Raw genomic sequence first — 25,351 nt, forward strand, 5'->3', positions numbered from 1 at the left:
CTAATGGTGTAATGCGGGTGCAACATGGGTGTAATATAGGTGTACTAATGGTGTAATGCGGGTGCAACATGGGTGTAATATAGGTGTACTAATGGTGTAATGCGGGTGTAACATGGGTGTAATATAGGTGTGCTAATGGGTGTAACATGGGTGTAATATAGGTGTACTAATGGGTGTAACATGGGTGTAATATAGGTGTACTAATGGTGTAATGCGGGTGTAACATGGGTGTAATATAGGTGTACTAATGGGTGTAACATGGGTGTAATATAGGTGTACTAATGGTGTAATGCGGGTGTAACATGGGTGTAATATAGGTGTACTAATGGGTGTAACATGGGTGTAATATAGGTGTACTAATGGGTGTAACATGGGTGTAATATAGGTGTACTAATGGTGTAATGCGGGTGCAACATGGGTGTAATATAGGTGTACTAATGGGTGTAACATGGGTGTAATATAGGTGTACTAATGGTGTAATGCGGGTGCAACATGGGTGTAATATAGGTGTACTAATGGTGTAATGCAGGTGTAACATGGGTGTAATATAGGTGTACTAATGGTGTAATGCGGGTGTAACATGGGTGTAATATAGGTGTACTAATGGGTGTAACATGGGTGTAATATAGGTGTACTAATGGGTGTAACATGGGTGTAATATAGGTGTACTAATGGTGTAATGCGGGTGTAACATGGGTGTAATATAGGTGTACTAATGGTGTAATGCGGGTGTAACATGGGTGTAATATAGGTGTAATATAGGTGTACTAATGGTGTAATGCGGGTGTAACATGGGTGTAATAATACTGTAACATGTGTGAAATACAGGTGAAATAGGGGTGTACTAATGTGTCATCTGGGTGTATTAACCTAAAAAGATATTAATGAAATAAACATATACAAAAATAATAAAAGATAAAATAAATTAAAATATGATTAAAAATTGACAAAATAAAAGATGAAATAAAATACAAGGCAACATTTATATAATATTCATACCTTCTGTCCTCTGACTCCAGGACAGACCTGGAGGCCCTGAGGTCCGCTGGGTCCAGGAGGCCCGCCCCCCCCCTGAAACATCCCGAGAAAAGGATCCATTAAGGCCCAGACACACCAGGCTGAAATCGTCCGTCTTCGGTTGTCTGGCGACGAAGCGCGCCCTGTCGCCCAAAGTCAATTTGGTGTGTCCCGAACCCTCGGCCGTGACACGCCTTATTTGGTCTTTCACGGTCGACACACGGCCGATTCAACATGTTGAATCGGCCGGGTGTCGGACACAAGCTATCGGGCCAAGAAACCACTCTGATCAGCTGTTCAGCTAGCAAATGAGAAGCGAAACGGAAGTGAGGGACGTAAACAAACGATGTAAGAAGGCACAGGACAGCAGCTAAACCCCAGCAGGTGATACTTAAAGACATCAAACATAGCCCTTAAATGTCCTCTCTTACCTCCCACACATAGCAGGGACATCTCTGATATCGGCGGGAGCGTCCCCGGCTGTCCTCTGCTGAGAGCTCCGTGATTTGTTTGGTCAAGTCCGGTTTTTCATCTCATGGGTTTATTTGTCAGTATAAAGTTGCAGGATTAGTCTCAAGTACCTCAACATTGTCCTTAAGTACAGTGTCTAAGTAAATGAGATACTGTCTACTGCTGTTCATTTACCTATTGTGAGTCGCCTCGGATAAAAGCATCACATGGAAATGTACATTTAGCAAGAAGTGGCCATTATTACATTACATACATTACTACATTGCTGACTCAATAAACGACACACCCGCCAGAACACTGCGATCATCAGATGCAGGTTTATTAACTGTGATTTGATAGCATGTCTGCACTTTATGTGCTCATTTCATCATTCATGTATTTTTATATTCTAAAACATGTTTTCGATGGACGAGAGTGAAAATGGAACGCACACGCTATTTGTTTGTTTATATCAGTCTGTTCTTCTTCTCTTTCTTCCGGTTGTTGCCTATTTTGAATGACGAATACACACTACCGCCGCCTGCTGGTAAGGAGAGTTATTGCCACTCACGCATGCGCAGTTCGTACGTGCTTGGCTGAAGTCTTTGCGGTGTGTTCCAGTGCGACACATGGCCAAGACGCAGGAGAACTCGCCGACGCAACTGTCGGCGAGTTCTCTGGTGACTGCCTGGTGTGTCAGGGCCTTTACTCTGCAGAAAACACTGTGTCACATCGTAAACCTCAAACACATTTAAAATCCTTCCTGTGTATTATAGCAATGTTTCAGGATCAGCAACAGCCTATAAACCCTCCATGAAAATCAAAAACCAAAACCCCCCGTCTTGTTAGTTTCTTCACAAGAGGAGTCAAGTGTGTGAGGATGGAATGAATAGACAATAAAATAAAGCACTTACGGAGTGGCCTTCCTCCCCCGGGAATCCCGGATGACCCCTCAGCCCCGGCTCGCCCTGTTTATAACAACATAGAGAGGCATTTAGAATAAAATATAAAACAGAATAGATCAACGCATCTGGATAAATAAATACAAATCTTCCCCTAGAAGTGATGGTGAAAATGACCTTGGAAATTTACTTTGAAGTGAATTAAATTAGATTAACCACAATCATATCCCTCTCTTATCCTTAATTTAAGTTAGGTGTATTATTAGTAATATGTTATATTTCAATTGATGTAGAAAAAAAAAGTTAATTACAAACCTAATAATGATACCTGTGTGCATTTGTTTGATGCACACATTTAAATAGTATTTGGAATATACCATATATATTGTTGTTACACTGTAAATTGAGCATCTTAATGAAAAAAGAGATTTTTAAGTTTAAAGGTGTGTGTGTTTCAGTCACCTTTGACCCCAGGGTGCCGCGAGAACCACGGATGCCTTCGTATCCCAAACATTTGCACATGACGTTGCAGCACTTCCTGTCCGACAACGTGTCCTGCAGAGACACAGAGGAGGAAACAGTGAGAAGAACATTTCATTTAAAGACCCTCATCAAACCAAAATTACCCCCTCGCATTCGTGTGACTCCAGCCACCGGTTAAGTTGAAGTTTAACTCCATGTCCAAGTTGTTATCACCTTATCATTTAAACATTACTGTCATACTTAGTGCATGAATTCCTGATTCAAAATTAGTTTAGCACCTTTGAACATTGACCACTAAATTCTAATGAGTTCATCCTTGAATCCAAGTGGATGTTGAAGAAATTTGAAGAGATTTCCTCCAGGCGTTCTCAGAATTTACGAAAATGGGACAGAAAACCTAAAAGATATAATGCATGCATAAAAATAAACCTTCAAGTATGTTCTCTGTATTTCTTTGTTTGTTTTTTTCCAAAATAGTTGTTGATCTCAATAAGATAACCTGATTTTAACAGAAAGTTATATTTTATTTTATGTATATATTGGATATATATATAAAGGAGGTTTACTACTTAAGTAGTTACTACATGACTTTTAAAGTACAAATATATGAGTAAATGTACTTTCCACCACTGCAATATGTCAAATTACATTAGGAGAACCCCAAGGCTACATCCTAGGTCATCTTCTCTTTCATAAATGCTTACGTCCCGTGGTGTGGTGTTACGTTATCTTTTGTTACTTCCCTTCTCCCCTAGATTATTAGGGAACGTAACCTATACACATTTGAATCTACACATGGCAACGTCCTCAATGAAGTGTCCGAATTGAGAAGGAACTTTTGAGTAACACCTGTAGAATTGTTGGAAAGTGATCAGGGAGGAAATGATGGCAGACGCTTCACCCTAACTTCCAGTGTGGCTTCAGAAAGCAACATTTTTACTTTACAATTCTTCGGGACGTAGCTCCTGTAAGCAGACCGAGGGTCGGAAGATGGTTTTACTGTTAGCAGCACAATGAGGGACTCACGATCTGTTTGAGGATGGTGCTGCCCACGCTCGGCATGCCGATGCTCAGAGGGAGTTTGTGCTCGAACCCTCTTCCGAACTCCACCATCTGCAGCTGGGCGGGGTCGCGGGTCCCCTCCAGGGCCACGGTGAACAGAGCGCTGACCCCTGCAGGCAAAAAACAAAACCACAGTTGGTAAGTTTAGTGGGTTTAGGAAATACCACAGACCCGAGAGCGCAAGATATCGAAGCAAACAAGATACGGGCTTCGCTTATTACCTACTTTCTTCCCGGTGTTTTCTACAGGTGGGTGTGGTAGTTTGAAATTACAGGTGTTAAATTGCGATGAACTACATAATTCAAGGGATCCCATTGAGATACTAATCGGAGGCACATACATTTTTCCTTTTTCCTGTATTTAGTAAACCCCAAACCTGTTTGTTTTTCCAAGGAGCAAGTTCAACTTTTTCATGTTTATGGGTCACAATTTCGAAATACGTTTTTTTCATTTTATTTCATTTTATTTCATGAATGAATTACTTTATAATACAATAGAATCAAAGACAATTTAAATCAACCGTTCACCAAAACCAAGACTCGTTAAATTAACAGCCTCTTTTAGCGAGTAAAGGTGAGAGGGCCAGAAAGACGAAAGAACAAAGAAGGATGAAGAAAAAGCTGAATAAAATACAGAAAAACTAAAGAGCAAAGGTGAAAAATCAAGTGTCGGCAGAGTTTTAGGACGACTCAAATAACCACATTATAAAGAGGAGAATTAAACACGTACCAGACTGACGCAGCAGCTCTGCTTCATGCTCCAGTTTCATCACGTCTTCATCGAGTCCGTCTGAGAAGATCACCAGCACCTGATTGACGAGGTTTGATGTTAATAAAATATTTAATGTGAGCGCACTTTAAGAACCACCTCATCCTGTTAGGTCTGCAAATTAATATAATCATACTATACTACAAAAACCTTAACATTTGACTTCTTTTTACCTCCTTTCACTTCTTATTAAGCACCATCATTAGGTCAAAAACTTCACTAATAAGTGTATTGCTAATGACGTTCGCCTCAGCCACAGCTTCACTTTGTATTAACTGCAAATTAGCACATCTTTGGCAGCATAGCTAAAGACTGAACATTTCATTATAAACTAAAAGGCACGCAGACATCTGCCAAAGCCAAATGCATGATTTTAAATGTTAGCAAAAGTAAAAATATCGTTTGTATTCGCATTTGTATCCAATTCAAATTAAATGGGTTCTGTCCCGTTTTATACACCATTCCTCAGTTTCATATAAAAGAGTGGACCCTGTAGTTTCCCTGTACACCAGTTCCTAAACCAACAAACTGAAGATATCTCTCTTGGTGGAGGCAATGCATGAAAACAAAAAAATAGAGATTTCCCAGGGTTGCCAGGTGTCTCTCACCTTCACATCAGCTTTGGACTTGTCCAAGAACCTCTGCTTGAAGGAGTTCAGCATGGCCGTCTTGAAGTAAGTAGGCCCTGACATTTGCACTTCCATGACTTTGTCCACCACTTCCTTGCTGTAGGCTTCAAAGTCTGTGTCGTACAAGGAACGCCCGTCACTATCCAGCACTTGGAAAGCAATCTTGGGCTGTATAGGATCTGGACCGACGCAGCAAAGGGTTTTCACCGAAGACACGGAACTGGCGATTTCCGGCAGGAAACCTCAGGAGCATGGGTGTGACCGCTGACCAGCTTCTCCCCTGCTGTTCTCTGAGAAATATCGAATCCCATGGCGATATCGATGCTGCAGTCTGTAGCAAAGGGAAACATGTATTTACCTTTAGGCAATCATAAACACAGAGGAATACAGTGGGATACATAAGCTGTGTTTACATTCACATATTCTTAAGTGAATTTGTAGGTATTGCATTATGAAGAATGTCTGAAAGCAGCAATATTTGACAAAAAACTTCCCCAATCATGGCAAACATTTTTACGCTAACAGTTTTTTGATGATATGGATATTCCCATAACACTGACTGCATGTCTTAGTGTCCAGACAGCATGAAACATGGCAACCGCAGAAGTGATACAATGCTATCTCATTTCATGGTTTTAGGACATATACCTACAACCACTTTATACTAGCTGAAATAAAAGAGCAATTTTGTCATATCATATACACAACTACGATGTACTTCTGCAATGCATGGAAAACATAGGTTGCAGGATCCTCAACAGTGCAATTACAAGACATACAACAATACATATAATAAAAAAACTAAATAATAAAAAAATAATGCAATAATAAATTAAGAATAAAATAAATCGTGCAAGATCAGGTGTTAGATAGTCTTATGTGGATATGGCCAAGACAACCTCTTTTGTTTCCAGTACACAAACTCTACCTCTACTATTGTGTTAACTACTAGATTACAGTAATACGTAGCCTTACTGTGACAAAACTAAGCCCATTGTATTCTCTCTAAACCAGTTGATAGAACAGCACCTCATTCTTTTTGCAACATTTGAATGGAAACACAGCTATTGAGATGCAAGGAGACACTTTTCAACTTACCTGCTTTGGGGGCGAGGGGGTGTGGGAGGGGGGCGGTGGTGAAGGTGTGGGTGGGGTTGGGGTTGGATCTGGACCTGGACCTGGATCATCACATAAGATGTCGACCAAGTCTTGCTTGATCTTTGCCAATCCCGTTAAAGTTCTGCACATTCAACAGCCTCTCCGGGGTGCCAGTGATCTGCAAGAGCTCCAGGTCATGAACGTCGCCAACGGCCGATGGCAAACACCGAAATGTTATGTATCCTGAGATAGTCAGCTGCATCCTCCACGTCATCATGCGAGTCGCCATCTGAGATCAACACCAGATTCTTCGGGACCCCACGACTGTCGTCAAAGTATTTGCTTATGTTGATCCAAGGCTTTTCCGAGGAATGTGTTTCCACCAGTGTATTTCAAGTTTTGGATGTGCCCGATCAAATCCTCCTTCTTGAAGTACCTGTTGAGGTCAAACTCGTCCTGAGGCTCATCGCTGAACTGTGCGAGTCCAATACGCACCCAGTTTTCACTGATGATAAAGCTGTTCACTAGGCTTACCGTGAAGTTTTTTATCATGTCGTGCTCTTCTAAATTAATGCTGCTTGACCGATCGAGTAGGAAGATCAGGTCGGCCTTCTTTCCCTTACATCCTGACAGAGCAAAGCAAGAGGAAGACATAAGTCAACATGGCGGACATGGAAATATAAATAGACGAAAATAAAATGTAATTTACAAAAGTACAAAGAAATTCACTGTAAAGCATAATTTGTTTGGCCACACCAAACTCTTCACTCCCTTTTTTACGGTTTTGAAGTCTGATAGATAAGGAATTGATGCAGCTTTTCTGTCAATCTGAAAGATCAATAGCAGTTTCTCAGGCTTGGTCAAATCAAATAAACCACATTGGGAAAACAACTAGGTATGCTTTGCTTTTACTGCCTTTGTGATTCTTACTCCTTGAAGCAGAAATGTTTTGAGCATCGAGAGAAACAAAATGTGTAGGATATCTACTTCCACATTGTGATCTTCAAAGTCATTTTCCGTCTTTCCTTGCTTTGCCCAAACCCTAAAGAGCTAGATTAGGTAAGCAATCAAGACCAACACTTTTTTGTCCAATATTTGTTGTAGAAGTGCATTAAGGGACCAAACATAAATACTGGTAAACTATACATTCAAATGTTTATGAACCATCATTCCAAAAGGGCTTTATGTTTATTTGAGTTTTTTTAAAACATTTTGAATATTTTAAACCCATTACACGATTATTGTAGTTCTGTGAAGATCTACAATCACGCTGAAGGACGTGCAGTAAGGAATAATGCTACAAGAAAGTTGAAGGGGCAAATAACTATGGAATTGATTGAACACAATTCGAATATTGAGCACTTGAATTATTAATTTAGATTCCTGATCTCTAAAAACAATTCGTATCATACAGTATGTGTTTTTGTGAGTTTGCTGTATTAAATTATTTCATGAGTTTAGTGGATCTTTTTGGCACAAACTTTAAATCTCATGAACTTCTGTACCACAGATGTGCCCTGACTTGTGCTCACCTTGTTTTGTGGCATTGCAAAGGACAGAAGACATATCGTTGTGCAGAGTTTCTAGGGCCTCAAAATTGTCCACAAAGAAACTGCTGCCGTTGTTGCCAGCAATGGTCAACAGCTGATTTCGATCTGCTTCTTTCACTCCGACACTGATGACGGTGACCCCGTGTTCTCGCAGTTTATCAGCCGGACCCTTTAGGTTTGAAGGTATGTTCGCAGCTCCGTCTGTGATCACTATGAGAATCTGAGGCACCTCCCGGCCTCCATGTTCGGCATTAAAGTACTCTAGAGAGTAGCTCAAGGCTTTGTCTGTGTAGGTGCCTCCTCCTTCTGGCTTCACAGTTGGTATCGCTGCAAGAACATTACGTTTGGAGTCGTAGGCGTTCAGTTTAAAATGAGTCCGGGGTTCATCTGAGTAGGAAATAAGCCCGAAACGAGTCAGGCTGGTGCCAACTTTGGTTTGGTTCACTATTGATGCCATAAACTTCCGCATGCTTTCATACTGTATTTGAGATATTCTGGAGCTGTCCACCAGGAAAATAATGTCGGCTGTTTCCATTTTACATTCTGGTTTAAAAGAAAAAAGAGGAAAAAGGAGAAGTTAGCAGAGAAATTGGTTGGGAATTATTATGTTCTCATAAAAAATCAATGCCTTACAATTACAACTGATTCAGAGAAAAGATGGTTACATAAAATAAGCTTCACCTCAATATTTTCAGTACACATATGTCCATGACTTTTTTTCCCCATTTTATTCAAATCTAATTAATTTCAGTAGACAAGACAAAATACTTAGGAGTAGACTGAATATAAGGATTGAGAAATATAAACTTCCAATGGTGGAATGTCACAGTAAGTACATACTCAAGTGTTGTACTATAGTTATATTTAACTACTTTGTATTTGTTGTACTTTAATATATGTATAGAAGGTTTATAGTTATAGAATGATATGATGGGGTACTGTACTAATTATGTACCCAGTATATCAAATTGGTTCCACATTGACAACCACAACGTTAACATGATATGACCATGTGTTGAAGATAAAAACTGAATATTAGTATTTTATAATACTGTGAAAAGAGACAATTTGCATACTGATAACGTTAGATATTTGAAGTACATTTACCTCAAACATTTGGTACTTCTAATTAAGCAACATTCTCAATTCAGATATTTTACTAGTAAGTTAGTATTTTTAGACCATTGTACTTGTATCTTTATTTAAGTAAAGGTTTCTGAGCACTTCTTCCACCATTGCTCTACTCCTAGTTGCTTTTGTTGGTTTGCTCTTGACCTGCTCTTACCTCTCTCGCAAATCTTTGAGGAAACCTGGGCTTCCAAGTCCTTCAGCGCATCAAAGTCCTTCTCAGAATAAACCCTGTCAGAATGACCGCTGATCTCCATCAGCTGGGTGCGGTTGTGATTCTTCACTCCGATGGAGTAGATCACCACTCCCTTTTTCCTCAGAGCCTCAGCGGGACCCCTGACCTCATCTTGTGCCTTGCCGTCTGTAATCACTATCAGATTCTGCCTCATGCCAGGACGCCCTCCTCTGGCCACTTCGAAATACCTTGAAACCTCTGTGATGGCCTTTCCTGTGCTCGTACCTGCATTCATCTGCTTCATATCATCAATGGCTTTCGAAATGTTAACTTTGCTGTAGTATTGGTTGAGGGGAATCTCCAGATTGTAGCTGGTACTGAACTGCATGACACCGACGTGCACCTTGTTCTCCCCGATGGCCGACTTGCTGATGACAGATTTCATGAAGTGTTTCATTTTCTGAAACTCAACCTCTTCGATGCTCTCGGAGCTGTCAGTGAGGAAAAGATGTCGCCCTGTATGTCTCTGCAGGCTGTCGACACAGAACACAGAAATGTTAATGAGGAGTTCCTTTTTTTGCCCTTCTCTTACTTTCATTGGTTATCATTTAGAAGGTATTTGTTAACTTAGGTTCAGGAGCTGGGCAATGCCTCAATATGCAGCCAACACATCCGGCCACTGTTGTTTCCATTCTTTCAACCCACCCGCCCTCTCCCTTCCACTCATACATTCCCCTTTCTACCTCATCATTAGCCAAACCCATTCATCCCTTCACCCTTCGAACCATTCATCTTTTTATCCCCACACCCACCAATCGCTTCATCCCTACCTTCCCTCATCTCTAAATCCACCAATCGCTTCATCCCTACCTTCCCTCATCTCTAAATCCACCAATCGCTTCATCCCTACCTTCCCTCATCTCTAAATCCACCAATCGCTTCATCCCTACCTTCCCTTTATCCCTACATCCAGGCAAATAATAATCATAATATAACCCTAAAAACCCTTTAAAAAAAAGCGTCAGTCGTCAATCTTCCTACCACCTATCACTATTATGATCGGTTATTAATGATATCTATAAACGTAACTTTTACAATTCTTTTTAGCTGCCATCTCTGAAGTATGAAAAGCGTCTACACTGTTCGGTCCTCTCTGTCTGGCCTCTTCTGTTAAACATTTAACATGCAGTTAACTAAGTTTATGTTTCAAGGCTGGGTACGATATGTGAAAAAGTCCTTGTCTCACTTCTGCTCTCCATTTGTAAAAATGATTTTTTTTCTTACCGTCTTCAGAACAGATTTCTCTGATGATGTCATTGTTGATGGATTTCAAGGTATCAAAATTTCTGACGGAGATAGTCCTCTTGGGGTCTCCTGCAATCTCTTCTAGCTGAGTTTGGGATGAATCTTTCACCCCAATGGCGTAGATAATGATTCCCTGGTCCCTCAGTTCTTTTGCAGGAGCCTCCACCTCATCAGTGGACTTTCCATCTGTGAGGACAATCAGGTACTTTGGGGCTTCATGATCACGCGTGTCCGCCGCTCTCTTAAAGAGTCTGCCCAAGTGTGAAAGTGCTTTTCCTGTCTCCGTCCCACCTCCTGCGTGATGTATACTGTTGATGGCCTTCACCAATGACTTTGTATCGGAGTGGTTTGTCAGATCAAATTCATCAGTTGGGGAATCAGCATATTTCACAAGCCCAATGCGGACTTGTTGTGGTCCAATTTGGAAGTGTTCTATAAACTTGTTGAGGAAGTTCTGCATGTCTTTGAAGTCTTGCCATGTAATGCTTCCTGAGTCATCCATAAGGAAGAAGATGTCTGCTTCATCCGTTTTTACACAAACTAAATTGGAAAACAATAATAAGACATTATTATTTTCACATATTCAACAAGAGGAAGGTTAAAATTGAACATTCATTTGGAAATATTTGAGTTAGATTAAATACAAAAAGATGGCTCTTCAAGGGGAAAGTACCATTTTAAATCCCCATAGCACAAACAAACCAAATAGATCTAGGAGATGTCTGTCTTTCACTGTTCATTGAGGGTCAAGTCAAAATGTATTATTGATCCACAAATCCTTTAACTTTGTCTTTACATGTATTTAATTCGCTCTACAACATGAATACAAATTTAGTTTTTAAAGTTGACTTTTTGTGTTTATGGTATTTCCTGTAAGACCAGAAATTGTAAAACTACAGATTGTTTTACCTAAGTAAAAGTAGTTATACCACAGTGTAGAAATACCATCATCAACATATACTCAAATGCAATATTATGAAAATACTTGAGTAAAGTCCAGTGCATAGCTTAAGTTACTTATTTACTTTCCACCAGTCCCAAAGACAACTCCAACAAACAAACAAAAAAACTGTTTCAAAACCTTCTTTGGTTTCTGTTTTCCTTGGGACTGCTTTGGCAATGATGTTTTTGCACAGGATTTTCTGCAGGGTCTGCTTCAGGTGCGTCAGCTCGGTGAAACTTTCCCGGGTAAAAAACGTGCTGATCAGGAGGGTGTGAAGCCATTTCCAACAGTTCGCTCTCGATGGCATCTTTTATTCCTACAGCGTAAATGGTAACACCGGCTCGACGCAGAGTAATTGCTGCTTCGCTCACTTCATCCTGGGATTCACCATCAGTGATGACCACCGCCACCTGTTGGACACCGTTTTCTTTCCTGCAGCCCTTCTCTTTAACAAAGACGTTTTCCCGAGTAAAATTCAGGGCCTCTCCAGTCTTCGTACCACCTCCATTGTAAGGCAGGATCTTAATGTACTCAAGCAATTCGGTCCGTGTCGTTGAATGAGTTGAGGAAGACCTGTGGTGTGGAGACATCGTTGTACGTGACAATGCCCACTCTGACTCTATTCGGACTTACATCCAAGCTGCTCACGATCAAGTGCAGGAATTTGCGCATGAGCCGAAAGTTTTCATTTCCAATGCTTCCCGACTCGTCAACGATGAACACGATGTCTGCCACCTTTGCTCCTTTGCAATCTGTGAAAGGAGGGGTAATTTGAGTCATCTGCTACAAAGGGACTTTATTACAGGTATACTTGTAACCAGCGACGTAGCAGAGGCCTCACCTGTCATTCTCCAATGTAACGAACAAATACAAAATAATAAATAATAATAATAATAATAAAATGTCTCCACTGATCTGTGTTGTAAATGTGATTTATGTATGATTCCAATCGCTTTTTATTGTCAAAATCTGTAAATTTGCCGAGCTCCGCTACAACTACATGGGAGCGATGAGAAGTGAGGCAGGGACACGTAACACCACATAAACTGGCTGGAGCGCGGGCACTAATTTAGTGCGAGCACTTATTTTGTGCCCGCGCTCCAGCCAGTTTCTGTGGGGTAAGGTGAGGCAGAGATGAGATCTGCCTCACCTCAGATGCGTCACCCCACAGAAACTGGCTGGAAAGCGGGCACTAAGCGCATGCCTGTTCCCATCTCACTGTAGGTCACCAATGTAATGTTTGTAGATCCCTTTATTACATTTATCCTCGCCATCCATAGTCTCTAAATAACTTATTTCACGTATATATGATATTTAGGCTCGCTGGGTCTCATCATACGACGGCAATGAGAAAGCACAGGAGAGGCAGCCATAACCTCTGCCGCACTGAAGGGGGCGCACGTGAGCCCACAGGTTCTTGTTGCTACTGTTATTCTACACAGAGACAGTAGACGCAAACAACAAACTAGACTTTTGAAACTAGAGGAAGATAAGGAGGACTTTTACAAAAAAGTAATAGAGATTGTTGTCCAGAAGGACAGCATGGACTTCATCTTCAAGTCAAGGTAAGACCACAATTGTATTCAAAATGGGATTTTACTAAGAGAGAACAATCCAATATTTAAATGAAACTACATTTTTTGGGTATCCTTTTGTTGAACAGTCTGTTTAAAATGAATCGAAACATCAGACAAAAAAAGCTTTTGAAAATAACAGAATAATGCTAGTTTTCTGTAGCTGTCCACTTCTAGATGCTAACTGAAAAACGTGAAAAACTGCTAGTAGGATGGTTGGGATTCTCACCTTCAGTAATGTTCTCCTTTTTCTCAGTCAAGATGACATCCTTCAAAATTAACACGTTTGAAGTATTATATGCATAGTCAGTACTGGCAAATGATTCGATTGATTCCATACTTGCACCTGCACTCATTCCTATAAGAGTTACCCCCGATGATTTGATCAATTCAGCGTCCCTATACACGGAGCGTTTGGAGTCTTTTGCACTCATAACAACCAGATACTGTCGGGAGCCTTGATGCGCACGGCCCCCAGCCTCACTGGTAAAAAGGTGAGTGTTGGCGTTGATCAGGGCACCGCCCAGGTCAGCTGGTTTGTTGGTTTTTGGGCGCAGGCGGAAACGCTTGACAGTTTCGATGGTTTTCTGTTTGTTTTTAAATTTCTCAAGGGAGAATTCGACCTTGGTATCTTCACCGTACTGGGCCAAACCAATACGGTAGGTGGACGCTGAGGCATTGAGACGATTCGATCAATTCAACCAAGTTAGATATGACCCCCGGGACCATTCCTGGAGCCATGCTTACCGTCCAGCATGAAAAAGATATCTGCAAACCTGTCTGTCAATGCTGGAAAAAGAGACAACATTATTACTTTTTCTTACATTACAGTCAAGATGTCAGTATACTCCAAAGTGTATGGCTAGTTTATCCAATAACTCAACCTTAAAGATCATTCATCTCGTAGGATATGCACTAACATTTTGTATTTTCAGGTATTTTCACATTAAGCTAACTTTGAATCTTTCCAAGCTCTCATTTTGTACCCATATACAAGCAGGTACAGCACCATGAATTCCCATTACCCCCTTTGCACAATTCATCATGTCTAGCCACGCTCTTTGATGGCTGCCATTGAATGACCTATTGGGAATAGGTATACTTTCAAAACTTGTTACCAAAAAGGACTGCATGATTGTAACAGCAGGAAACTTATTAAAAACAGTATGATGATCAATTTCTTGTTTTTTCAAACAAACCCAGTATGATCTCATCTTCAAATACCAAAACCTAATTTGGACTATTATATGATGTTTTCTTCAATCCTTTGCCTTACCTTGCTTCTGATCCTCCACTGAGATGCACACAGTTTTCAGCAGACTGTCTTTCAGCGTCTGCAGAGCCGCGTAGTTACTGATTGTAGGACAGGAAGCGCTCTGGAGGCCGGTTGGCGATGGACTCGAGCTGCTGCAGGTTGGCTTCTCCCACCCCGATGCCAAATACGATGACTCCCTGCTGCCTCAGGCGCTGGGGCGGGGTGCGATCACATCGTCCGTGGAGTCTCCATCCGTGATAACCACAGCAATCTGAGGGCACCCCTTGGCCGGCTCTGCTCCCGGCTTCCTCCGTGAAATACTGCGTCCGGAGGAAGTCGATGGCCTTGCCTGTTTCTGTGCCTCCTTCTTGGTAGGCCATGTTTTCAACTGCGATCATCATGGATCTCTTATCCACGTGATCCTTCAGCAGAAAACACCTCGTAAGTTTCATCGCTGTGCTGAGCCACGCCGATACGAACCTTTTTCCAGCCGATGTTGAGGTCCTTGATGACACTTCTGAGAAAACCTTTGACCTTCACGAAGTTCTTCTTGTCGATGCTGGAGGATCCGTCCACCAGGAAGACGATGTCGGCCACGGTGGCATTTTCACAATCTGGACAAGGGGAAGAAAAAGTTCAGCTCTGGGGACGTAAACGTTTGTTCTGTTTATTGACAGCTCAAGTCTGAAACATTTCTTGCATCACAGCAGCAACAACAAAGTGAAATATTTAAGGAAACAAAAAATTAAACAGATATCATTATGAAAACTGAAGACAAAATGTTTTAAAGAGGCCCTATCATGCTTTTTGGGGGTTTCCCTTCCCTGTTCTTTGTTAGGGTAAAAAACATGCTGCAAGAGGTTTTTTAACAAAAGCATTTTATATGGCCCTCTTTTTACCAGAGGACTAAATAATGCACATCGTGGCGTTTAATGCCGAGACATTACAAGGCAAACAATAAATAATAATAAATTGATTTAGCTCTGTTAATGTTAGCTGTTTCCTTCGTTATTTAGGGCTGCTAACAGCTAACAGCTAACAGCTAACAGCTAACAGCTAACAGCTAACGTTAACCAGCTCTCTATCTGCAGATTTGTTGTTCACAAAGTTTTATTATCAAATAAATAATATGCTGTGTCCATCAATAGTACATTTACTGCATCGCGAACATATTTTCGATTATCCCAGAGAGGGCCGTTAGTCTTGATCCTGTAAGGGGAAGCCTTTTTTGGTCAGAGTTTATGTTTCTCAAAGATCCTCATTAGTGAGTCAGGATGCAGGTCCCTCCCCTCAGAGACTTCATCACCTCTTCAGGGACCGGTTTCCCCTCAGCTGTTTGCTCTAATATATTTCCATCATTTCCTAGAAAGTCTAAAGAATGCATAATGTCTTGACTGCAAAGCATTCTGGGACATGTCCAGATGCTTCAAATGATCAGGTTTCTGTTAGAAAAACTTAGAGTGGCTTAATGGGAGCTTAAAGATAACAAAGTCTGGAAGACATCAAATAAATCTGGTCGACTGTTGGCTGTTTATTGAGCTTCAAAACTATTAACAGGCACACTTGTTTTGTCAAACAACGTTTTTTTTTCCTTAGATCTGTTGCATATAAAGGAGGACTATTTACAGTACCAGAGAAACACATACTGATATACACCTGAACATCAGCAGGAGAGGACTCTTTAAAGTAGAGACACTACATACTGATATACACCTGAACATCAGCAGGAGAGGACTCTTTAAAGTAGAGACACTACATACTGATATACACCTGAACACCAGCAGGAGAGGACTCTTTAAAGTAGAGACACTACATACTGATATACACCTGAACACCAGCAGGAGAGGACTCTTTAAAGTAGAGACACTACATACTGATATACACCTGAACACCAGCAGGAGAGGACTCTTTAAAGTAGAGACACTACATACTGATATACACCTGAACACCAGCAGGAGAGGACTCTTTAAAGTAGAGAAACTACATACTGATATACACCTGAACACCAGCAGGAGAGGACTCTTTAAAGTAGAGACACTACATACTGATATACACCTGAACACCAGCAGGAGAGGACTCTTTAAAGTAGAGACACTACATACTGATATACACCTGAACACCAGCAGGGAGAGGACTCTTTAAGTAGAGACACTACATACTGATATACACCTGAACACCAGCAGGAGAGGACTCTTTAAAGTAGAGACACTACATACTGATATACACCTGAACACCAGCAGGAGAGGACTCTTTAAAGTAGAGACACTACATACTGATATACACCTGAACACCAGCAGGAGAGGACTCTTTAAAGTAGAGAAACTACATACTGATATACACCTGAACACCAGCAGGAGAGGACTCTTTAAAGTAGAGACACTACATACTGATATACACCTGAACACCAGCAGGAGAGGACTCTTTAAAGTAGAGACACTACATACTGATATACACCTGAACATCAGCAGGAGAGGACTCTTTAAAGTAGAGACACTACATACTGATATACACCTGAACACCAGCAGGAGAGGACTCTTTAAAGTAGAGAAACTACATACTGATATACACCTGAACACCAGCAGGAGAGGACTCTTTAAAGTAGAGACACTACATACTGATATACACCTGAACACCAGCAGGAGAGGACTCTTTAAAGTAGAGAAACTACATACTGATATACACCTGAACACCAGCAGGAGAGGACTCTTTAAAGTAGAGACACTACATACTGATATACACCTGAACATCAGCAGGAGAGGACTCTTTAAAGTTGAGACACTACATACTGATATACACCTGAACATCAGCAGGAGAGGACTCTTTAAAGTAGAGACACTACATACTAATCTACACCTGAACATCAGCAGGAGAGGACTCTTTAAAGTTGAGACACTACATACTGATATACACCTGAACATCAGCAGGAGAGGACTCTTTAAAGTAGAGACACTACATACTGATATACACCTGAACATCAGCAGGAGAGGACTCTTTAAAGTAGAGACACTACATACTGATATACACCTGAACATCAGCAGAAGAGGACTCTTTAAAGTAGAGACACTACATACTGATATACACCTGCACACCAGCAGGAGAGGACTCTTTAAAGTAGAGACACTACATACTGATATACACCTGAACATCAGCAGGAGAGGACTCTTTAAAGTAGAGAAACTACATACTGATATACACCTGAACACCAGCAGGAGAGGACTCTTTAAAGTAGATACACTACATACTGATATACACCTGAACATCAGCAGGAGAGGACTCTTTAAAGTAGAGAAACTACATACTGATATACACCTGAACACCAGCAGGAGAGGACTCTTTAAGTAGAGACACTACATACTGATATACACCTGAACATCAGCAGGAGAGGACTCTTTAAGTAGAGACAATACATAGTGATATACACCTGAACATCAGCAGGAGAGGACTCTTTAAAGTAGAGACACTACATACTGATATACACCTGAACATCAGCAGGAGAGGACTCTTTAAAGTAGAGACTCTCCATACTGATATACACCTGAACATCAGCAGGAGAGGACTCTTTAAAGTAGAGAAACTACATGCTGATATACACCTGAACACCAGCAGGAGAGGACTCTTTAAAGTAGAGACACTACATACTGATATACACCTGAACATCAGCAGGAGAGGACTCTTTAAAGTAGAGACACTACATACTGATATACACCTGAACATCAGCAGGAGAGGACTCTTTAAAGCAGAGACACTACATACTGATATACACCTGAACACCAGCAGGAGAGGACTCTTTAAAGTAGAGACACTACATACTGATATACACCTGAAACATCAGCAGGAGAGGACTCTTTAAAGTAGAGACACTACATACTGATATACACCTGAACATCAGCAGGAGAGGACTCTTTAAAGCAGAGACACTACATACTGATATACACCTGAACATCAGCAGGAGAGGACTCTTTAAAGTAGAGACACTACATACTGATATACACCTGAACATCAGCAGGAGAGGACTCTTTAAAGCAGAGACACTACATACTGATATAAACCTGAAAATCAGCAGGAGAGGACTCTTTAAAAGTAGAGACACTACATACTGATATACACCTGAACATCAGCAGGAGAGGACTCTTTAAAGTAGAGACTCTACATACTGATATACACCTGAACATCAGCAGGAGAGGACTCTTTAAAGTAGAGACACTACATACTGATATACACCTGAACATCAGCAGGAGAGGACTCTTTAAAGTAGAGACACTACATACTGATATACACCTGAACATCAGCAGAAGAGGACTCTTTAAAGTAGAGACACTAGATACTGATATACAACGCGGTATGGGTGTGACCGCTGACCAGCTTCTCCCCTGCTGTTCTCTGAGAAATATCGAATCCCATGGCGATATCGATGCTGCAGTCTGTAGCAAAGGGAAACATGTATTTACCTTTAGGCAATCATAAACACAGAGGAATACAGTGGGATACATAAGCTGTGTTTACATTCACATATTCTTAAGTGAATTGTAGGTATTGCATTATGAAGAATGTCTGAAAGCAGCAATATTTGACAAAAACTTCCCCAATCATGGCAAACATTTTTACGCTAACAGTTTTTTGATGATATGGATATTCCCATAACACATGACTGCATGTCTTAGTGTCCAGACAGCATGAAACATGGCAACCGCAGAAGTGAGTACAATGCTATCTCATTTCATGGTTTTAGGACATATACCTACACCACTTTATACTAGCTGAATAAAAGAGGCAATTTTGTCATATCATATACACAACTACGATGTACTTCTGCAATGCATGGAAAACATAGGTTGCAGGATCCTCAACAGTGCAATTACAAGACATACAACAATACATATAATAAAAAACTAAATAATAAAAAAATAATGCAATAATAAATTAAGAAAATAAAATAAATCGTGCAAGATCAGGTGTTAGATAGTCTTATGTGGAATGGCCAAGACAAACCTCTTTTGTTTCCAGTACACAAACTCTACCTCTACTATTGTGTTAACTACTAGATTACAGTAATACGTAGCCTTTACTGTGACAAAACTAAGCCCATTGTATTCTCTCTAAACCAGTTGATAGAACAGCACCTCATTTCTTTTTGCAACATTTGAATGGAAACACAGCTATTGAGATGCAAGGAGACACTTTTCAACTTACTGCTTTGGGGGCGAGGGGGTGTGGGAGGGGGCAGTGGTGAAGGTGTGGGTGGGGTTGGGGTTGGATCTGGACCTGGACCTGGATCATCACATAAGATGTCGACCAAGTCTTGCTTGATCTTTGCCAATCCGTTAAAGTTCTGCACATTCAACAGCCTCTCCGGGGTGCCAGTGATCTGCAAGAGCTCCAGGTCATGAACGTCGCCAACGCCGATGGCAAACACCGAAATGTTATGTATCCTGAGATAGTCAGCTGCATCCTCCACGTCATCATGCGAGTCGCCATCTGAGATCAACACCAGATTCTTCGGGACCCCACGACTGTCGTCAAAGTATTTGCTTATGTGATCCAAGGCTTTTCCGAGGAATGTGTTTCCACCAGTGTATTTCAAGTTTTGGATGTGCCCGATCAAATCCTCCTTCTTGAAGTACCTGTTGAGGTCAAACTCGTCCTGAGGCTCATCGCTGAACTGTGCGAGTCCAATACGCACCCAGTTTTCACTGATGATAAAGCTGTTCACTAGGCTTACCGTGAAGTTTTTTATCATGTCGTGCTCTTCTAAATTAATGCTGCTTGACCGATCGAGTAGGAAGATCAGGTCGGCCTTCTTTCCCTTACATCCTGACAGAGCAAAGCAAGAGGAAGACATAAGTCAACATGGCGGACATGGAAATATAAATAGACGAAAATAAAATGTAATTTACAAAAGTACAAAGAAATTCACTGTAAAGCATAATTTGTTTGGCCACACCAAACTCTTCACTCCCTTTTTTACGGTTTGAAGTCTGATAGATAAGGAATTGATGCAGCTTTTCTGTCAATCTGAAAGATCAATAGCAGTTTCTCAGGCTTGGTCAAATCAAATAAACCACATTGGGAAAACAACTAGGTATGCTTTGCTTTTACTGCCTTTGTGATTCTTACTCCTTGAAGCAGAAATGTTTTGAGCATCGAGAGAAACAAAATGTGTAGGATATCTACTTCCACATTGTGATCTTCAAAGTCATTTTCCGTCTTTCCTTGCTTTGCCCAAACCCTAAAGAGCTAGATTAGGTAAGCAATCAAGACCAACACTTTTTTTGTCCAATATTTGTTGTAGAAGTGCATTAAGGGACCCAAACATAAATACTGGTAAACTATACATTCAAATGGTTTATGAACCATCATTCCAAAAGGGCTTTATGTTTATTTGAGTTTTTTTAAAAACATTTTGAATATTTAAACCCATTACACGATTATTGTAGTTCTGTGAAGATCTACAATCACGCTGAAGGACGTGCAGTAAGGAATAATGCTACAAGAAAGTTGAAGGGGCAAATAACTATGGGAATTGATTGAACACAATTCGAATATTGAGCACTTGAATTATTAATTTAGATTCCTGATCTCTAAAACAATTCGTATCATACAGTATGTGTTTTTGTGAGTTTGCTGTATTAAATTATTTCATGAGTTTAGTGGATCTTTTTGGCACAAACTTTAAATCTCATGAACTTCTGTACCACAGATGTGCCCTGACTTGTGCTCACCTTGTTTTGTGGCATTGCAAAGGACAGAAGACATATCGTTGTGCAGAGTTTCTAGGGGCCTCAAAATTGTCCACAAAGAAACTGCTGCCGTTGTTGCCAGCAATGGTCAACAGCTGATTTCGATCTGCTTCTTTCACTCCGACACTGATGACGGTGACCCCGTGTTCTCGCAGTTTATCAGCCGGACCCTTTAGGTTTGAAGGTATGTTCGCAGCTCCGTCTGTGATCACTATGAGAATCTGAGGCACCTCCCGGCCTCCATGTTCGGCATTAAAGTACTCTAGAGAGTAGCTCAAGGCTTTGTCTGTGTAGGTGCCTCCTCCTTCTGGCTTCACAGTTGGTATCGCTGCAAGAACATTACGTTTGGAGTCGTAGGCGTTCAGTTTAAAATGAGTCCGGGGTTCATCTGAGTAGGAAATAAGCCCGAAACGAGTCAGGCTGGTGCCAACTTTGGTTTGGTTCACTATTGATGCCATAAACTTCCGCATGCTTTCATACTGTATTTGAGATATTCTGGAGCTGTCCACCAGGAAAATAATGTCGGCTGTTTCCATTTTACATTCTGGTTTAAAAGAAAAAAGAGGAAAAAGGAGAAGTTAGCAGAGAAATTGGTTGGGAATTATTATGTTCTCATAAAAAATCAATGCCTTACAATTACAACTGATTCAGAGAAAAGATGGTTACATAAAATAAGCTTCACCTCAATATTTTCAGTACACATATGTCCATGACTTTTTTTTCCCCATTTTATTCAAATCTAATTAATTTCAGTAGACAAGACAAAATACTTAGGAGTAGACTGAATATAAGGATTGAGAAATATAAACTTCCAATGGTGGAATGTCACAGTAAGTACATACTCAAGTGTTGTACTATAGTTATATTTAACTACTTTGTATTTGTTGTACTTTAATATATGTATAGAAGGTTTATAGTTATAGAATGATATGATGGGGTACTGTACTAATTATGTACCCAGTATATCAAATTGGTTCCACATTGACAAACCACAACGTTAACATGATATGACATGTGTTGAAGATAAAAACTGAATATTAGTATTTTATAATACTGTGAAAAGAGACAATTTGCATACTGATAACGTTAGATATTTGAAGTACATTTACCTCAAACATTTGGTACTTCTAATTAAGCAACATTCTCAATTCAGATATTTTACTAGTAAGTTAGTATTTTTAGACCATTGTACTTGTATCTTTATTTAAGTAAAGGTTCTGAGCACTTCTTCCACCATTGCTCTACTCCTAGTTGCTTTTGTTGGTTTGCTCTTGACCTGCTCTTACCTCTCTCGCAAATCTTTGAGGAAACCTGGGCTTCCAAGTCCTTCAGCGCATCAAAGTCCTTCTCAGAATAAACCCTGTCAGAATGACCGCTGATCTCCCATCAGCTGGGTGCGGTTGTGATTCTTCACTCCGATGGAGTAGATCACCACTCCCTTTTTCCTCAGAGCCTCAGCGGGACCCCTGACCTCATCTTGTGCCTTGCCGTCTGTAATCACTATCAGATTCTGCCTCATGCCAGGACGCCCTCCTCTGGCCACATCGAAATACCTTGAAACCTCTGTGATGGCCTTTCCTGTGCTCGTACCTGCATTCATCTGCTTCATATCATCAATGGCTTTCGAAATGTTAACTTTGCTGTAGTATTGGTTGAGGGGAAACTCCAGATTGTAGCTGGTACTGAACTGCATGACACCGACGTGCACCTTGTTCTCCCCGATGGCCGACTTGCTGATGACAGATTTCATGAAGTGTTTCATTTTCTGAAACTCAACCTCTTCGATGCTCTCGGAGCTGTCAGTGAGGAAAAAGATGTCGCCCTGTATGTCTCTGCAGGCTGTCGACACAGAACACAGAAATGTTAATGAGGAGTTCCTTTTTTTGCCCTTCTCTTACTTTCATTGGTTATCATTTAGAAGGTATTTTGTTAACTTAGGTTCAGGAGCTGGGCAATGCCTCAATATGCAGCCAACACATCCGGCCACTGTTGTTTCCATTCTTTCAACCCACCCGCCCTCTCCCTTCCACTCATACATTCCCCTTTCTACCTCATCATTAGCCAAACCCATTCATCCCTTCACCCTTCGAACCATTCATCTTTTTATCCCCACACCCACCAATCGCTTCATCCCTACCTTCCCTCATCTCTAAATCCACCAATCGCTTCATCCCTACCTTCCCTCATCTCTAAATCACCACCAATCGCTTCATCTCCTACCTTCCCTCATTCTCTAAATCCACCAATCGCTTCATCCCTACCTTCCCTTATCCCTACATCCAGGCAATAATAATCATAATATAACCCTAAAAAACCCTTTAAAAAAAAAGCGTCAGTCGTCAATCTTCCTACCACCTATCACTATTATGATCGGTTATTAATGATATCTATAAACGTAACTTTACAATTCCTTTTTAGCTGCCATCTCTGAAGTATGAAAAGCGTTCTACCACTGTTCGGTCCTCTCTGTCTGGCCTCTTCTGTTAAACATTTACATGCAAGTTAACTAAGTTTATGTTTCAAGGCTGGGTACGATATGTGAAAAAGTCCTTGTCTCACTTCTGCTCTCCATTTGTAAAAATGATTTTTTTTCTTACCGTCTTCAGAACAGATTTCTCTGGATGATGTCATTGTTGATGGATTTCAAGGTAATCAAAATTTCTGACGGAGATAGTCCTCTTGGGGTCTCCTGCAATCTCTTCTAGCTGAGTTTGGGATGAATCTTTCACCCCAATGGCGGTAGATAATGATTCCCTGGTCCCTCAGTTCTTTTGCAGGAGCCTCCACCTCATCAGTGGACTTTCCATCTGTGAGGACAATCAGGTACTTTGGGCTTCATGATCACGCGTGTCGCCGCGCTCTCTTAAAGAGTCTGCCAAGTGTGAAAGTGCTTTTTCCTGTCTCCGTCCCTACCTCCTGCGTGATGTATACTGTTGATGGCCTTCACCAATGACTTTGTATCGGGAGTGGTTTGTCAGATCAAATTCATCAGTGGGGAATCAGAATATTTCACAAGCCCAATGCGGACTTGTTGTGGTCCAATTTGGAATAGTGTTCTATAAACTGTTGAGGAAGTTCTGCATGTCTTTGAAGTCTTGCCATATGTAATGCTTCCTGATTCATCCATAAGGAAGAAGATGTCTGCTTCATCCGTTTTTACACAAACTAAATTGGAAAACAATAATAAGACATTATTATTTTCACATATTCAACAAGAGGAAGGTTAAAATTGAACATTCATTTGGAAATATTTTGAGTTAGATTAAATACAAAAAGATGGCTCTTAAAGGGGAAGTTACCATTTTTAAATCCCCATAGCACAAACAAACCAAATAGATCTATGGAGATGTCTGTCTTTCACTGTTCATTGAGGGTCAAGTCAAATGTATTATTGATCCACAAATCCCTTTAACTTTGTCTTTACAGTATTTAATTCGCTCTACAACATGAATACAAATTTTAGTTTTTTAAAGTTGACTTTTTGTGTTTATGGTATTTCCTGTAAGACCAGAAATTGTAAAAATACAGATGTTTTTACCTAAGTAAAAGTAGTATACCACAGTGTAGAAATACCATCATCAACATATACTCAAATGCAATATTATGAAAATACTTGAGTAAAAGTCCAGTGCATAGCTTAAGTTACTTATTTACTTTCCACCAGTCCCAAAGGACAACTCCAACAAACAAACAAAAAAATGTTTCAACCTTCTTTTGGTTCTGTTTTCCTTGGGACTGGCTTTTGGCAATGATGTTTTTGCACAGGATTTTCTGCAGGGTCTGCTTCAGGTGCGTTCAGCTCGGTTGAAACTTCCGGGTAAAACGTGCTGATAAGGAGGGTGTGAAGCCATTCCAACAGTTCGCTCTCGATGGCATCTTTTAGTTCCTACAGCGTAAATGGTTAACACCGGCTCGACGAGCAGAGTAATTGCTGCTTCGCTCACTTCATCCTGGGATTCACCATCAGTGATGACCACCGCCACCTGTTGGACACCGTTTTCTTTCCTGCCAGCCCTTCTCTTTACAAAGACGTTTTCCCGAGTAAAATTCAGGGCCTCTCCAGTCTCGTACCACCTCCATTGTAAGGCAGGATCTTAATGTACTCAAGCAATTCGTCCGTGTCGTTGAATGAGTTGAGGAAGACCTGTGGTGTGGAGACATCGTTGTACGTGACAATGCCCACTCTGACTCTATTCGGACTTACATCTCAAGCTGCTCACGATCAAGTGCAGGAATTTGCGCATGAGCCGAAAGTTTTCATTTCCCAATGCTTCC

At 40.8% G+C, this 25,351-nt stretch overlaps 1 protein-coding gene across 1 annotated transcript in view; it reads right to left on the reverse strand.

Annotated features, from left to right (window-relative positions):
• The window catches only part of col6a4a (collagen, type VI, alpha 4a), a 69,495-nt gene that overhangs the window by 22,362 nt on the left and 21,782 nt on the right, over nt 1-25,351 (reverse strand). The window contains 20 exon segments of the mRNA XM_034122590.1: nt 1,000-1,071; nt 2,382-2,435; nt 2,832-2,924; nt 3,879-4,024; nt 4,644-4,722; nt 5,291-5,551; nt 5,554-5,669; nt 6,410-6,489; nt 6,617-6,759; nt 6,761-7,035; nt 7,942-8,502; nt 9,245-9,772; nt 9,775-9,795; nt 10,547-11,107; nt 11,649-11,751; nt 11,753-12,058; nt 12,060-12,262; nt 13,314-13,777; nt 15,829-15,859; nt 24,967-24,987. Of these exon segments, the coding sequence (XP_033978481.1) occupies nt 1,000-1,071; nt 2,382-2,435; nt 2,832-2,924; nt 3,879-4,024; nt 4,644-4,722; nt 5,291-5,551; nt 5,554-5,669; nt 6,410-6,489; nt 6,617-6,759; nt 6,761-7,035; nt 7,942-8,502; nt 9,245-9,772; nt 9,775-9,795; nt 10,547-11,107; nt 11,649-11,751; nt 11,753-12,058; nt 12,060-12,262; nt 13,314-13,777; nt 15,829-15,859; nt 24,967-24,987 (4,118 nt within the window).

The sequence above is a fragment of the Trematomus bernacchii genome, unplaced genomic scaffold (assembly GCF_902827165.1).
Source record: "Trematomus bernacchii unplaced genomic scaffold, fTreBer1.1, whole genome shotgun sequence".
NCBI classification, from domain to species: domain Eukaryota; kingdom Metazoa; phylum Chordata; class Actinopteri; order Perciformes; family Nototheniidae; genus Trematomus; species Trematomus bernacchii.